Raw genomic sequence first — 14,226 nt, forward strand, 5'->3', positions numbered from 1 at the left:
ATAATACACTGTTTCGTGAAAAGTATTAATCTAATTTGATATCTTTATGTGATACACGTTTTTATTTATACGTATTAATATATGTACTTCTATATTCTTATGTTCTACTTTCAATGTAACTATGATCTAAATAAACTAATAACAATAGTAATGGGTAGAAAAAATAGCTAGGAAATGGTAATATGGTTCCCAAAATAAATCGATTTTGGAAATGGGCTTAATAGTGATGGTGATGTTAATATATTTTAATTTTTATTTTTGGTTTACAATAACTGTTGTATTTGTAGTATTTAAAATAAATTGATTTGGGAAGTTAATATTTCCAGCTATAATAGGAATCATAATAGCAAGTATTTTTTAAAAAATTCCGTACTAAAATAAAATATAGGTGGGTCTTAATTTTTCCTAATTATAAAATCTATTTTTTTAACGTGTAATAGTTGAGAACTGACAGTTGAATAACGTTATAGAACATTAATTTAATCTATCTAATGGTAGAATATTAATTGTAATAAGCAAATTTGGAGTTTTGTAATATTACATAAATTAGAAATCTTTAAAATCTTTGATCTATTTATTAACATAATATATTTTTTATCCAATTATTATTTTGATGTTACAAAACATTGATTTAGTTTTATTTGTATATTATTTTTTAATAATTTAGTTTCAGTTGAATTAATTTTCAAATTATCAAGAATATAATATATTTGAAAGTATTTATTTAAATATATCCAAATATGATGTCTTATTTTCATGTGTGTTTGTGTTGAGCATATTTGATTTAGTTTTATTTGTACACTAACTATTTCTTTACAAAATTATTATGGAATTAAAAAATATAATTATATTTTTCCATATATTTGAAATTTCATCTTTCATTATTCCTTTTTCTTGCTCAATCACATCTAGACAGCGCCTTTTTTTGAAATAGTCAAAACATGGTTAATGATATATTATAAATACAGAAAATATAGAAACATTATTGTACGGATTTGGTCTCCAGTTCAAAAATAAATTAATTTATCTCTTATTTAAAAATTTAAATTAGAATATTGAATTTTATGTTAAAAAATATTAAGTGTGTAATAACATGTGATTTCAAATATAATAATTTTTATTCAAATAAACTTGGAGGGTTTGCTTCGGGTTTCCACCTGTAGATCTTCTTTGATGTGAGATTCGATGAGATATAAGTGGTATGTCACTCATTGTTGAGGTATTTGTGTGGGGTGAAGTCTTTGTCAAATGTGGTAAATATAGTGAGTTTAAATATATGATTTTTTTGGTGTGAATGAGCATTTATTACTGAACGTTAATTTATGAGTTTTTTATTAAAAGTGTTTCAGTTTCGTTGAAATTTCTATGTTAGCGGAAGTTTTTTAGACAATGTATCTAAGTTATTGTTATGTGAGATATTGGATTTAAAATGGTGCGACGTGAAGGTGTGAGTGAATTCGATTTGTGAATTTAAAAAAACGTTTTTTTGTAGAAGATCGTAACCAAATAAGTTATATAATGCTTTTGCAACTGCTTAATATAGGAGGAAGAAGATTTTTTAAAAAAAAGTAGAGACTGGAATCAAAAAATTGTATAGTTGTATTTTCTCTCTTTGGATCTTTCCATCCTCTTATAATAATTTTGAGAACATAAAATTATGGAAAAAATCTCTTTGGATTTAATAACGATTGTAATTTTGGGTTTGCCAAAATAATCTGTTAGGAAATGAAAAAAATTAACTACAATAATACACTAAGTTTATCTATATTTTTGTGTTTCAATAAATCTTTATAATTTAATAATACTTGGGAAGATAATTTAATAATACTTGGGAAGTATTATTCTATGTACCGAAATATATATATTATATAAACTTTTATTTTTAAGTTACGTTTAACATTTGATTAACCTTTTGTGTCAATTTGTATGTATATCTTGGTTTATGGCCTAAGAAATACAATTAATATATCTAGCGACACACATGCCTATAAGGCGATCACTACACCCCATCCCACCAAATTTCAACCTTTTAATATTATCCCTAAGTTAATACTTTCTGATGATAGCTAAATATTGATAGTGCTTTTCTTATGTGGATAGCCAACTGTATAACTAAATATATCGATACAATATAAAGTATAACTTAAAAACAGATACTCATAGATAGTAAAATTGTTTAACAATCACCACTCGGAATATATGTAACAATCAATATAATATAGACATCATTTGATCGGGTTTTTAATAATTTCTATGGGATAATACGTAAGTTTTTACTTAAGAAAAGAGGCAAAGATTTGTTTACCTGCAGTTTGCGAAGGGGGTGGAAGAGGTGGCTGCTCCATTCCTTATATATTTCTATCCTTATAATGAAACTGATTACCAGTTAGATTGATGGACTAAGATTTGTATATTCTTGGTTGAATTAAAAATTCTTACCCTTCCACGGTAGGTTGGAGTCTAGCGTTGATTAAAGATGGGAAATAGGAAGCTTGGTTTTCCGTGCAGCAGCTTAAGGGGATGCTTCAAAACGGAAAAAGAAAGCTTGGTTGACCGGGCAGCAGCCTAAGGGGATGATTTGTACTTCTGTTTTCGTATTTTGCTGAGAGTTACGGGATAAATAATTCGTGTTTGATATGATTTAGGTAAATTCTTGGTTGATTAAAAAATGAGAAGATATATTCTTGATTAAAAAACTCGTGTTTGATATGGTTTATGTATTGCAGCTAAAGCATAAGATATGCAAATATTCTCTACGTTATGGGAAAGTAATATCAATTACTTGATTGATTCTTTTTCCATAAACGGTACTAAATTTATGCCTTCAACAATTTTATGGAAAGTAGAGTAATTATGTTGCTTTAATTACAGACATTTTTCAAAAAACATCCATAGTTCGTTAAAAAATGATTTTCAAATTCGGTATTGATTGACATGTTTGTCACAAAGCTATATTTCAAAACACCTAAAGAAACAGAGTTAATAGCCTTAAGAAGTAGAATAATGATTATCAAAACATAAGCATTCAGAGTATATAAAAAACTTTAGCAAGACTGAAAGAAAGCATAAGTCAATAACAGAGTGAACAAAAAAAAAAAAAACTTTAGACGTAATCCCATGCAAGACATGATACGACACACGTAAGATCTACCCCCCACGCTTGAGGCGTTTTGCTTTGCCCATCTCATCAAGGTCACCATTGCTCTTACTTCCCTCTGCCGAATCCACTCTGATTTTGGAAGCTTCACACACCTTCGTTCCAGTCTCAAATCCGACCTCTGAGGTTATCGGGTTGTAGTTTCCTCTCGAAGCTTCTGTGACTGGTGGAGATTCCAGAGGGAGAATCTTGGTCACAGTCAAAGATCGAGACTTGCCATCTAAGTTGTGCTTTGTAACTTTTACACAAAAGTTATGTTTCTGACCGATAGTGCTAATTAAAGCTTCCGGGAAAGGCACCTCTTGAGTAACTCCTTGGTCTCCATTAGCCTGACATTCAAGATTATCAATATTCAATTCTTACGTGAAGACCAATATTGAGAGTACCAACACTAAGAGTTCCGAGTGATGAAACTTACCTCAACATAGCTGCTGACTAACTCGGCTGCATGCTTCCCGGTTAACTCAAAACCAGCATCACCAAGAAGAACAAAAACAGCTTGCTCACTGTTGTCATAGACAGATAGCTGTGCACGGTACCTGCCATGAAAAATTAATAAGCTAATACCATTCAAATTGTTATTGAGAATTGAGAAGTGAGTTAGAATAAATACTGTGGTACTCCTGATATGTTGACTTTCCCACATTTTGAACACATCAAAGAAGTTGGGCCTTTCGTAGCCTTAGTATGGCAACCACTGCATGATATGTAATACCAGGTTGAACCATGGACCACATCATCAATCGTAGCCGTGCACTCAAAAAAAGCCTCCTAGACAGGAAAGCTCTATAAGACTCAAAGTTTTTAATAAATGACTAAGAAATAATTGGACCAATTCGTACCTTATTAGATCCATCCCTGATGTAGGAGTATATTTCTCCTATGGTCAGTGTCTCCCTTTTAGTAACCACTTCTGCATTAACCAACTCAGCACTCTGTGGGTTAGAGCCCAACCTGAGACAGAGTAGTAACATTTTGATCCATTCATTCATTGATACGGGATGAGGCAGCTAAAGATTAAATATAAAAATGAAAATATATATAGATTTACCAGCTAATGTAGTCGACCGTAGGTTGGACGTCGCAGTCCATAAAGACACGTGAGGAGGACATTGTAGTCAGTGCCAGAGTACCTGTTGTATTAAGCAACACCCATTTAAAGACCAGCAAGAGCAGATAACTAATTGTAAGAAAGTTTTCTAAAGTTAGAAACTGAACCTCCGAGACTCTTGGTGTTAACGGTCGTCACCAATAACACGGTGGGGGTGCCTTCGTATGATCTGAATTTTTTGCAGAAGTCTCTTGCAGCCTGGTCCCAAAGGTAGAGCTTCACCACAGGTCCACTGCAAAATATTGTCACTAAATGGTTAATATAAATAGACAGACAAAGTGTTTAAGAAATAATAAAACACTTACTCGTACGACTGCACATGAACCAACACATGCCTCGCCCTAGCTATTTCCACTTCATCAAGAACTGGGGTCCCAGTGAGACACTGACCATTAACCAGCTTCATGTGCCCAAGAACATCTATACCATTAATCATTAAGCGTGTAAGTAAGAAGACTAAATATGGAAACGCATTTCAACAATTTCATAGAAAATAACCAGACATAGACCTCAACCAGCTAACAGATCCTAACCAAACTATCCTACAAAAAAAAAAAAAAAAAAAACCCAACACCCTGAGTGTAGTTAAAAAAGTCCTCCTCAGGGTACAAACGAAATTAGTAAATCTTATTTGTAATGTTCTGTGATCACAAACCAAAATTCGAGATTAGCCGTGAAAGTAAGAATAGTGCTCACTAAGTAATCTACTTTCTCATGAGCAAACAAAACCAAACACGCATAGCACTGTAAGCAAAATTCTAGATTAATCATCAAGCATTGCAACTCATAGATGGTGTGTGTGATAACAGAGATTACCGTAGAGGTCTCCTTTGCGATCACAGCCAGCTTGAAATTCCTCAAAGGAATGAAAACGGAATCTGTCTTCATCAAAAGGAGTGTGACTGTCTTCAAGAACAGAGAGCTCCGAGTTCCATGAGAACGACACCGTCACAGCATGATCAGAAACCCGATACATGGTTTTGTTGCTTGATCCATAAAAATTGTTGAGCTTGTAAAGTGATCCAGGCTTCATTTTAGACAAATGTCTCTCAATACGGCTTGGCGAAATGAATCCTTGGATAACAGATCCCTGCGAGAAAATAAAGTACCAATAAATAGTTGTTTTTGTTTTGTAAAAACTAAGGACAGTGTAAAAATTAACTATATAAATCAGGATCTAATAACAAATTTAAGAACGATCGAATATGATAAAACGAAGAACCTTATCGATATAAAATCAGGAGCAAAAAAAAACTCTAACGACGACCTAAATAACAACGAAGCTAAAAATTAATCACGATGTAAATAACAACTCTAACAACGACCTAAATAACAACGAAGCTAAAAACTATGTTGGGTGAAAACAAATACCTGCTCGTCAATTAACAGCATCTCAACCCCAATAAGCGTCTTCTTTAGAGGGTTCCAAGCCTCCCAAAAATGAATCAAGCGGAAACGCAGCTGGGTTTCGTGGGGACCCGGTGTGACATCGCGGAAAAGCATGATTTTGTCATCGTGATCGGAGGTAACAGGGGATTTTCCATTCGGTTTGATCGCCATAGATTAAGGAGAGAAGTTCGAGATTTGGTTTCCACTCAAAAGAGATGAACAGTATATAAAGGAGCAGGAAAAGGGCAAACCGAAACGAACTCATAAAGGAGAAATTGATGGATGGAGATGTCGTGGGGTATTGATTGTAGAGATGTGGATCGGAAAATCTGTTACGATGAAGAACAAAGGGTGAAGACGAAGAGATGGAGGCGCGGAGCATCGAGGTTTCCGCCTCGCGTGGTGTTTTTTTTTTAATATACTGAGACCAAGCCCAATAAACCTAACCAAGCCCAGACAATATCTTATCAGATCCATTGTGATTTTGTGTCCAAAGCATTTGATTTTGTGTTTGGTTTTGTCCGCCGACCCAATAAGGTTAAAGATGCGACCTTAAAATCGAAAAAGAAAGCCTCCGGTATCCTACGTGGATTAATCAACTGTTTTGATTGGGGGAATATATTTGCCTACGTGGATAGGCTTAAAACACTCTATTTGTTCCTTTTAGTATAGAGTAGATCTTCTATTTGTTCCTTTACTTGTTATATATTATTTAATTTATTAAATATTTGGTATCTAGTTTATCAGTTAATTAAAATTTTATGTATTATACGTCTATCAAAACTAAAAAAATTGTGTGTTTAAATACCAATACCCAACATTACTAAACTATTGGGCTAGTACTAACTGATTTTAGCCCAATGGAAAATCTGACGTTTATATACAAAGAGGTAAAGGTGAAACTCTGTGTTTTACTCACAGATCTTTTTCACTCGAGATATTTTTACGGAGCCGAAACAAAGAGAGTTAGGGTTTGAAACTCAGTTCGCTTCTTTACGTCACTATGGTAAGTTGTTTAATCTTAATTCATATTCGCTATCTTTGACCCTCACAATCTCTCTTTATTTATCTAGGATTTGATTTACTTTGACTTATCCAATTCTCAGATGAAAATTTAAGAAATAGATCAGTTGGTTATTTATGTATAGATGTTTAGTAATCCTATATTTTTGTTAAATGTTTATGCGCAGATGGAACCTGAGCAGCAGAAAGAACATCCAAAAGATGATGTAGAGGAAATGGATACAGAGCATGGTGGTGATACAGCTCCAACAGCTGACTCTGATGAATCTAAGGTAACTCCTAAGGAAAGATCTAAGGCATGGAAAAACTTTAAGAGAACAGAAGATGGAAACAAAGCGAAATGCAATCATTGTGGTCAGTTAGTTACTATTAGATCACCATCTGGTGTCAACACCAGTACTATGTTGAAACATATGCTGAGGTGTAAAAAGCTGCATCCAGAGCTTGAGGTTGAGACTGTTGCTGGTAAAAGAGTTAAGCAATCAACCTTAATGCATCAACCCAAAAAAGATAAGGATGATGAAGCTGTTCCATCGTACCTACAATATGATAAAGATGAATGCAGAAAAGGTTTAGTCAGAATGATTATAAAGGACGAGTTGCCTTTTAGGGTTGTGGAGAAGGAAGGTTTTCGAGAATTCATATGTGTTCTTCAGCCTCGGTTTCAAATCCCTTCCCGTAGATCAATCACAAGAGATTGCTTCAGTATGTTTCTTGAAGAAAAGAAAAAGTTGAAAGTGTTCTTTCAGAATCACAAAGGGAGTGTTTCGCTTACAACTGATACTTGGACTTCAGTTCAGAACATCAACTACATGTGCTTGGCCGCACATTTCATTGATGAGAATTGGAATCTGCAGAAAAAAAAATCATTAACTTCTGCCAAATTCTGAGTCACAAAGGTGAACTAATTGGGAAAATGGTTGAGAGATGCTTGGTGTCTTGGGGAATGAGCAAGGTTTTTACAATCACAGCAGACAATGCAAGTTCAAATGATGTAGCAATCAGATTCTTAAGAAGAAGACTTAAGTCATGGGGTACTTCTCTACTTGATGGTGAATTTCTTCACATGAGATGTGGTGCTCACATCTTAAATCTGGTTGTCAAAGATGGATTACAAGAAAATAAAGATTTGATTAGTCGAATACGTTCTGCTGTTCGGTATGTTAGATCTTCTCCAGCAAGGTTAGATAAATTCAAAGAATTGTCTTATTCACCTTAAGCTTTCATCAACTGCTGGTGTGTCTCTTGAGGTCGAGACAAGATGGAATTCTACATATTTGATGTTAGAGTCAGCCTTAAAACTAAAAAGAGGTTTTGATATGCTCGAGTTAGAAGATGATAAGTTTATGGTAGAACTTGGGAAGTTAGGAGGTGCACCTACTGAATCGGATTGGGATTATGCAAAGACATATTTACCTATTCTCAAGTTTTTCTATGATGCTACTTTGAAACTTTCAGCAACTCGTTATGTTACTGGAAATATGTATCTGAAGGAGATAGATATTTGGGGTTGGTTTAATGATACGAAAGCTTGGGCTGAATCAGAAAGCAATGGCTGTTAAGATGAAAGCAAAGTTTGATAAATACTGGGGAGATATGGAGAACATGTACTTAGTGATTTTTGTTGCTCGTGTTATTGATCCTCGGTATAAAATGAAGTATGTGAGTTTGTTTATCCGTGAAAGCTATGGTTCTGGTGGTGATAATATAGCTGAAGCCTTGATTGAGAAAGTAAACACAGTTATAGAGAAGATGTTCAAATACTATCAAGCTAAAGCATCTAGTTCTTCACCAGAAAGTAGCCATGTTCAAGGAGTACAGAAGTAATGAAAGAAGCTGCAGATATTTATGACCTTGATTCTCTAATTGAAGAAAGTGAAGAAAATTCTGTTTATCAATCTGAGTTGGAGAGCTATTTGACTGAAGCCTGTGTTCCTAGATCAGATCCCAAATTTTATGTTTTACTTTGGTGGAAGAAGACAGGATCAAGGTACGAAACTCTTTCTCTAATGGCTAAAGACCTTTTGGCTATACCGGTCTCAACCGTTGCGTCTGAGTCAGCTTTTAGCACAAGTGGTCGTGTCATTGATCCGTTCCGCAGTTCTCTCACCCCAAGAATGGTTGAAGCTTTAATTTCCACTCAAGGTTGGATACGCAAGACCAAATTGAAGAACTTGAAATCCTAGAAAATGGTATACGCTTGCTTTTAAGTTATTTATAAATATATATATTTTATAATCTTACAAAAAAAAGTTTTTTTTGACAGAGTTTACAACTTCTGGTTTGTATGGAAACTTAGTCCAAGGAGTTAGCTTAACTATGGAGGAAGAATGAAGGTAAAAACTATTTTCTCTGTTTCATATTTTTGTATGCAACTTGTGAATATTTACGTTATATCTACGTACGTAGTGTTTCCAATTCATTGTTTTAACTCTTCCTTTGTTATCTATCCATGCAAGTTGAAACTTAAAAATTACATGATCTTGTTGTCTTTGCTAACTTAACACTATACAGTTAATTATGCTATTGTTCCTATGATACTAAGAAAGTATTTGAACTCTTTGCCTTTTGTTCTGCTAAAACTGTAAGTTAGGAAATAAAGGTAGTTGAGCTAATTTAACTTCACAATTTATGGCCGTGTAACAAGTTATGCTCAAATGTATGTGTAGCTTCACTAACTTATGTGTTTTGTGCTCTTCAATATTCAATTTCGACCTTTTATTGTGCTGATTGTTGTCACTTGTAAAATTACAGGAACCGAGCAAGTACCTTTTGGAATTTGGCATTGCGTAAAGTTATTAGATAGATCATGGAGTATCCAAATGGCAAGAAAATAATATTTTGTTTTTGTATATTTCAATGCCTCTATTTATTTTGTCTTTAGCTACTACTATTTAAAATAGTTAATAACGTATGCTTATAATTGTAAGTTTGTATGTGTATATGAAACTGTGTTTTGGATATTTCATGTTTAACTCCAGGTAGTCAAGGAAAATTAAGTAATTGAAAAGATCGAGTATCAAGTCAAGTAAAAGATAAAATCAAGTAATAAACCAAGTCAAGTAATTTACAAGTATTCAAAAAATTTGCGAATACTTGATATAACGAATACTCGTTCAAAACAAGTCAAATACAAACCAAATCGGATAACAAGTACCTAAAAAATGCCTGGTACTTGACCTGTGCCCAGGCCTAATACTAGGGAGGTGCCTCCCATGTGCTTGTTTTGGTTGAACCACCATCTCACCTAATCATTTCAGTTTATGCTGTTAACAAAAAAACATTATAAAAATGCATCCATATCTTGTCCTGCCTTTTCTATTATAAAATATCAATTTAATATGAGGACACAGAAAAAAACATCATTTTAATACATGTTTCTTTTATCATACCATATATATAAAGCCAGGAGACTAACGTGGTAGAATTTAGGACTAGACACGGATCGGATATCCGGGTTTTTGAAGGTATTTGTGATTTGCTTTGTATGTTACGGATATCTAATTTTTCGATTTGGTTTGCTTCAGAAAAATACGGATATCCGAAAAAACGGATCCAAAAAATAAATAGATATTTGCGGATATTTAAGAATACTTACGGATATCTCATCCGCTTTGATTAATACAAATTATCTTAAAAATTTATACAAATTTATTTTTAATATATATTTTTTTGCATAATATACAAAATAAAAACTAAAAGAAATAGTGAAACTATATATTTTGTAAATTTTAAACTTAGTTAACAATTATAATAACACAAAACCTAAGAAAAAATTTATAATTGTTTTATAAATTTTTTCTTTTTTTTTATGTGATACTTTTATATAAGTAATAATGTGAATAGAATTTGTCAAATTATATCTTATAATAATAATTATATAAACTTATACATTTAAAACATTAAGTATAGTCAAGATGTAATATATTTATATATTTCCGGATCGGAGCGGATATCCGATTCACAAAATTTTGATATTTGTGATTTTCTTCGATTTTAACGGATATTGATTTTTAGTATTTGCTTTGCTTCGAAAGTTTACAGATATCCAGAAATTTCGGATCGAATGGAGACGAATAACGAATCGAATCAAATTTAACGGATAAAATGTCCGGCCTATTAGAATTTGTCCTAGTGTACTGCCTATGGGTTACAAGAATCTGTAAAAATACGGTTTGGTCAAACCTTTTAAGTTTTAATCAAAATCCTAGTGGAACCCACCTGTAATCTTTCAAACAGGGACAAAACCAGAAAGTCTCTGAAACATCTTGCAGCTGAGTTTCTAGGGGCCGACACTCAAAACGGAGAGCACTGCCCTGTAAGTGTGTACTACATCTTACAAACATCTCTGGTTCGACTTTATCATGTTTTAGATCGGCAAATCTCAACTCTTTTTCCATGACAGATTAATGATGCACGAGCTGCAATGTTGACTTACCAGAAGAAAGAGAAGAGAGTGAGCAAGAAATGTGAAAGACCAGACATGGATGAGACTGAAACAAAAGAAGCGTAAGCCCAAGAAAAAAGTAAAGGCTTCCACCAGTGACACCCCCAATGGTTTGATAATCTTTTTTTTTTGTTTGAATGAATGTTAAATTTATCCATCCTCTCCATCAGCAGTAGATGTTCTGAATAAAGCTGGATCAAATCTCCTTCAAGAACTATTATCCCCGGTTCACTGGCCTTCTCTCTCTGATGGCCAACATCGCTCTGCAAACAATCATACTAGAGCCCCACAAATGACAAACAGAGTTACTAACAAAGCTCTGGTCAAGTCAAAATTGCCTACTCCTGAAGTAAAGAAAGATGGAAATCTTCGATTCCCTTGGGCTGAGAAGATGAACCCATCTGCCAGGAACCTCTACAAAACAACATCTCCCACATACTTGGAAGATGGTACTCCAATGGTAACAATCCCGAGCAAACTTCTGCTTCATGGTCCTGAAAATAAGAAAGAGTATATTATTGGCCAGTTTCATCGCTGTTCTTTTCTGTCAGGTGGGCTTGTTCATGTTGTAGTTAATAGGATTTGGGGTAAGAAATGCAGAATCTTTTCTAGGAAACTAGGTGATTCTTCTTTTTTATTCCACATTCCAGATGTATCTACACGTTCTTGGATTCTTCAGAGGGGATTATGGCATGTGGATGATTGCTTGATGTTTGTAGCTCCTTGGAGTCCTGCAGCTTCATTATCTCTTCCAGAGATTTCCACTATTCCAGTTTGGGTAACTCTAAAAAATATCCCCAGTAGGTTATACTCTAATCCAGGAATAAGCCGAATTGCCTTTGCCCTGGGAGCTCCAATGCTGACAAATAAGCCCAGACTTGACCCTACTCTCATGGGTGAGGCAAAAATCTTGGTGGAAGTTGAATTGGACAAGCAATTCCCGCAGAAGATCGCTTTGAATGACAAAAAGGGTACTATATCATTGGTTGATGTAGAGTATTCATGGATCCCAACAAAGTGTGGTAAGTGTGGACACTTAGGCCATAAAGACTCAAGATGTCTGCAAAAATCTGCTCAGCCTAGGAACTCGAGTCATCCGTCTAATGATCAAATAGGAGCTTCGCTTGCTTCTGCAAGTGTTTACCCTTCTGTTTTAGTCCCTGAAGTTGCTACAGATGATATGAGTATTTCTGCTTCTGTTACTGTGGCAAGGACTGATTCAGCCATTATTCCAACAGTCTCTCCTCCAGTTGCTGCCGTTGCGTCAGTCACAAGAACTCCAGTTGCTGCAGTAGCGTCCATCACAGGAACTCCTATTGTTTCCGCTGCATCAGTCACAGAACATGTCCCTACTTTAATGACTCCCTCACCTACTGTGAATATTGGTTCAGTCCATGTCCCATCCACTTCAGTCTCGACCACAGTCATTCAAGCCATAGAAGCATTACCTACTACATCAGCTGCTACTCTAAAGTCTACATCAGTATCTGATGGCCAAGTACTAGCCTCTTCACCTTCATCCTTTTTTTAGATCCTCCCTACAAGTACCGAGTCAGAACCATCTACTCCAGCCACCATCTTTAAAGCAACAACAACAGCAACAGCCACTCCTTCTAGCAATTCAGCCTTGTCTGAAAATGCTCCGCTTAATACAGACCATACAACTACTTTGGAAGATCTTCCAGCCACAGGGAGTGTTTTTTTAACGCCCCCACCCGAAGTTTCAAGTGATATTCCACCATATTCCGGAGGTTTGTCTTTTACTCCTTTCACAGGTGATTGCACAGGTTATTTTAATGAATTTGAAATGGCCCAACGATCACGACATGGAAGAGAGCTGAAACCATCTCAGAAGGTCCAAGATATGCAGTGGCAAACAGTAAGAGGTCGCAAAAGCCGGGGCTGCCGAGGCAGAGGTCGTCACGGAGACCAACACTAAAGTTATTTAGTGAGCTAATCTCTCTCTCAATTTTTTCAAATGCTTAGAGATTTATGCTGTAATTCTCTAGCTCCATATGATTTTTCAATCATCTTTCTTTCACAAGCTTTACTTTGAACTCTATGATGTCAAATTCATAGCCTTGTAACTTTATTTTCAGCATTGCAATTTAAATATGAAAGCCTTTTACAAAAAAAAAATGAATGTTAAATTTATTCATAAAAAAAATCTTATTACATCAAATGCTTCCTATTTATTTTAGAAAAAAACTCAAAGAAACTCCACACTTTACAACCTAGTGTTAAACCAAAATTACATCAACTCCTCCATTCCTTTGATCCCCTTTTTGCGCATCACACTGATCTTGTTTCGGATACTCTTATCAAGCATTCTTTTAAGTGCCTCTAAAGGCAACAACTTATCTCCATGCCTGGTCTTATTACGTTCTCTCTACACCGCATAAAGAACAGCTTGAAAAAAGTACCTTATAAAGAACAAACTCTTCTTCTCCCTTGATGAATCTCTGATAATCTCCATATCCATGATCTCTGACCAATGATTTGTATAGGAGGTACCCAATATACCTTTTGCTATAAATTCCCAAACTTGAGTCGTGTAAACACACTCAAAAAATAGATGATTCCTCGACTCGTGCGCAGATTTACAAAGAACACAAGTAGTATCAATCTATTGACTCCATTTTACCATTCTGTCTATCTCTAGAGGATAGCCACGCCATAAACGTATATTTGGGAATAGCTTGGGAAAACCATATCTCACAGACCCAAGAACATGAAGGAAAACTTACTCTTAACTGCTTCCAAGTTTCTTGAGTAGAAAATTTCTGCTTATAGCCGGACTTCCCTTTCCAAATACTCATGTCCTTTGATAATCATGAGGTTTGGTAATCCTTACTCTTACTTGTTACTTAGCATCATGTTCCTAAAATGTATCATCTTGTTGTATACCAAGTTCAACACGATGGTATAAGCTTATTTATCTTCCACTGATCTAAGCTCAATTTTCTCAATTCACAGATTGAAATTGATAAAATTGCACTTGGTTTACGAAATGTCTAGTCAAATTGAACCGGTTTGGAACAAAAGCTACAACTTGCATGTACAGTTCGTTAAATAAACCCGCTCTGTGGACGCTACTGC

The 14,226-nt window shown here is 34.7% G+C and overlaps 2 protein-coding genes across 2 annotated transcripts; one reads left to right on the forward strand and one right to left on the reverse strand.

Moving 5' to 3' along the window:
- Positions 1–33: 33 nt before the first annotated feature.
- On the reverse strand, positions 34–9,906 carry LOC106452122. Its single transcript, XM_048753094.1, has 7 exons — positions 4,574–9,906; positions 4,376–4,500; positions 4,209–4,290; positions 4,000–4,111; positions 3,771–3,928; positions 3,576–3,696; positions 34–3,486 (listed from the first exon to the last, which is right to left on the reverse strand). Exons 1-7 carry the CDS (start codon positions 4,702–4,704, stop codon positions 3,148–3,150), a joined length of 1,068 nt encoding a protein of 355 aa, XP_048609051.1. The 5' UTR covers positions 4,705–9,906; the 3' UTR covers positions 34–3,147.
- A 955-nt stretch (positions 9,907–10,861) lies between these two features.
- LOC125584510 lies at positions 10,862–14,003 on the forward strand. Its single transcript, XM_048753097.1, has 2 exons — positions 10,862–10,998; positions 11,086–14,003. Exon 2 carries the CDS (start codon positions 11,420–11,422, stop codon positions 12,656–12,658), a length of 1,239 nt encoding a protein of 412 aa, XP_048609054.1. The 5' UTR covers positions 10,862–10,998; positions 11,086–11,419; the 3' UTR covers positions 12,659–14,003.
- The last annotated feature ends 223 nt before the right edge of the window (positions 14,004–14,226 follow it).

This window comes from Brassica napus, chromosome C3 (genome assembly GCF_020379485.1).
Source record: "Brassica napus cultivar Da-Ae chromosome C3, Da-Ae, whole genome shotgun sequence".
NCBI lineage: Eukaryota > Viridiplantae > Streptophyta > Magnoliopsida > Brassicales > Brassicaceae > Brassica > Brassica napus.

Excerpts from the sequence above, each read along its gene's own strand:
- LOC106452122 (XM_048753094.1), bottom strand. The coding sequence starts at position 4,704 with ATGATTAATGGTATAGATGTTCTTGGGCACATGAAGCTGGTTAATGGT. Across the intron at positions 3,697-3,770 it reads AACATATCAGGAGTACCACA|GTACCGTGCACAGCTATCTG; the intron begins GTATTTATTCTA and ends TTTTCATGGCAG. Across the intron at positions 3,487-3,575 it reads TAGTCAGCAGCTATGTTGAG|GCTAATGGAGACCAAGGAGT; the intron begins GTAAGTTTCATC and ends CTTGAATGTCAG.
- LOC125584510 (XM_048753097.1), top strand. The coding sequence starts at position 11,420 with ATGACAAACAGAGTTACTAACAAAGCTCTGGTCAAGTCAAAATTGCCT.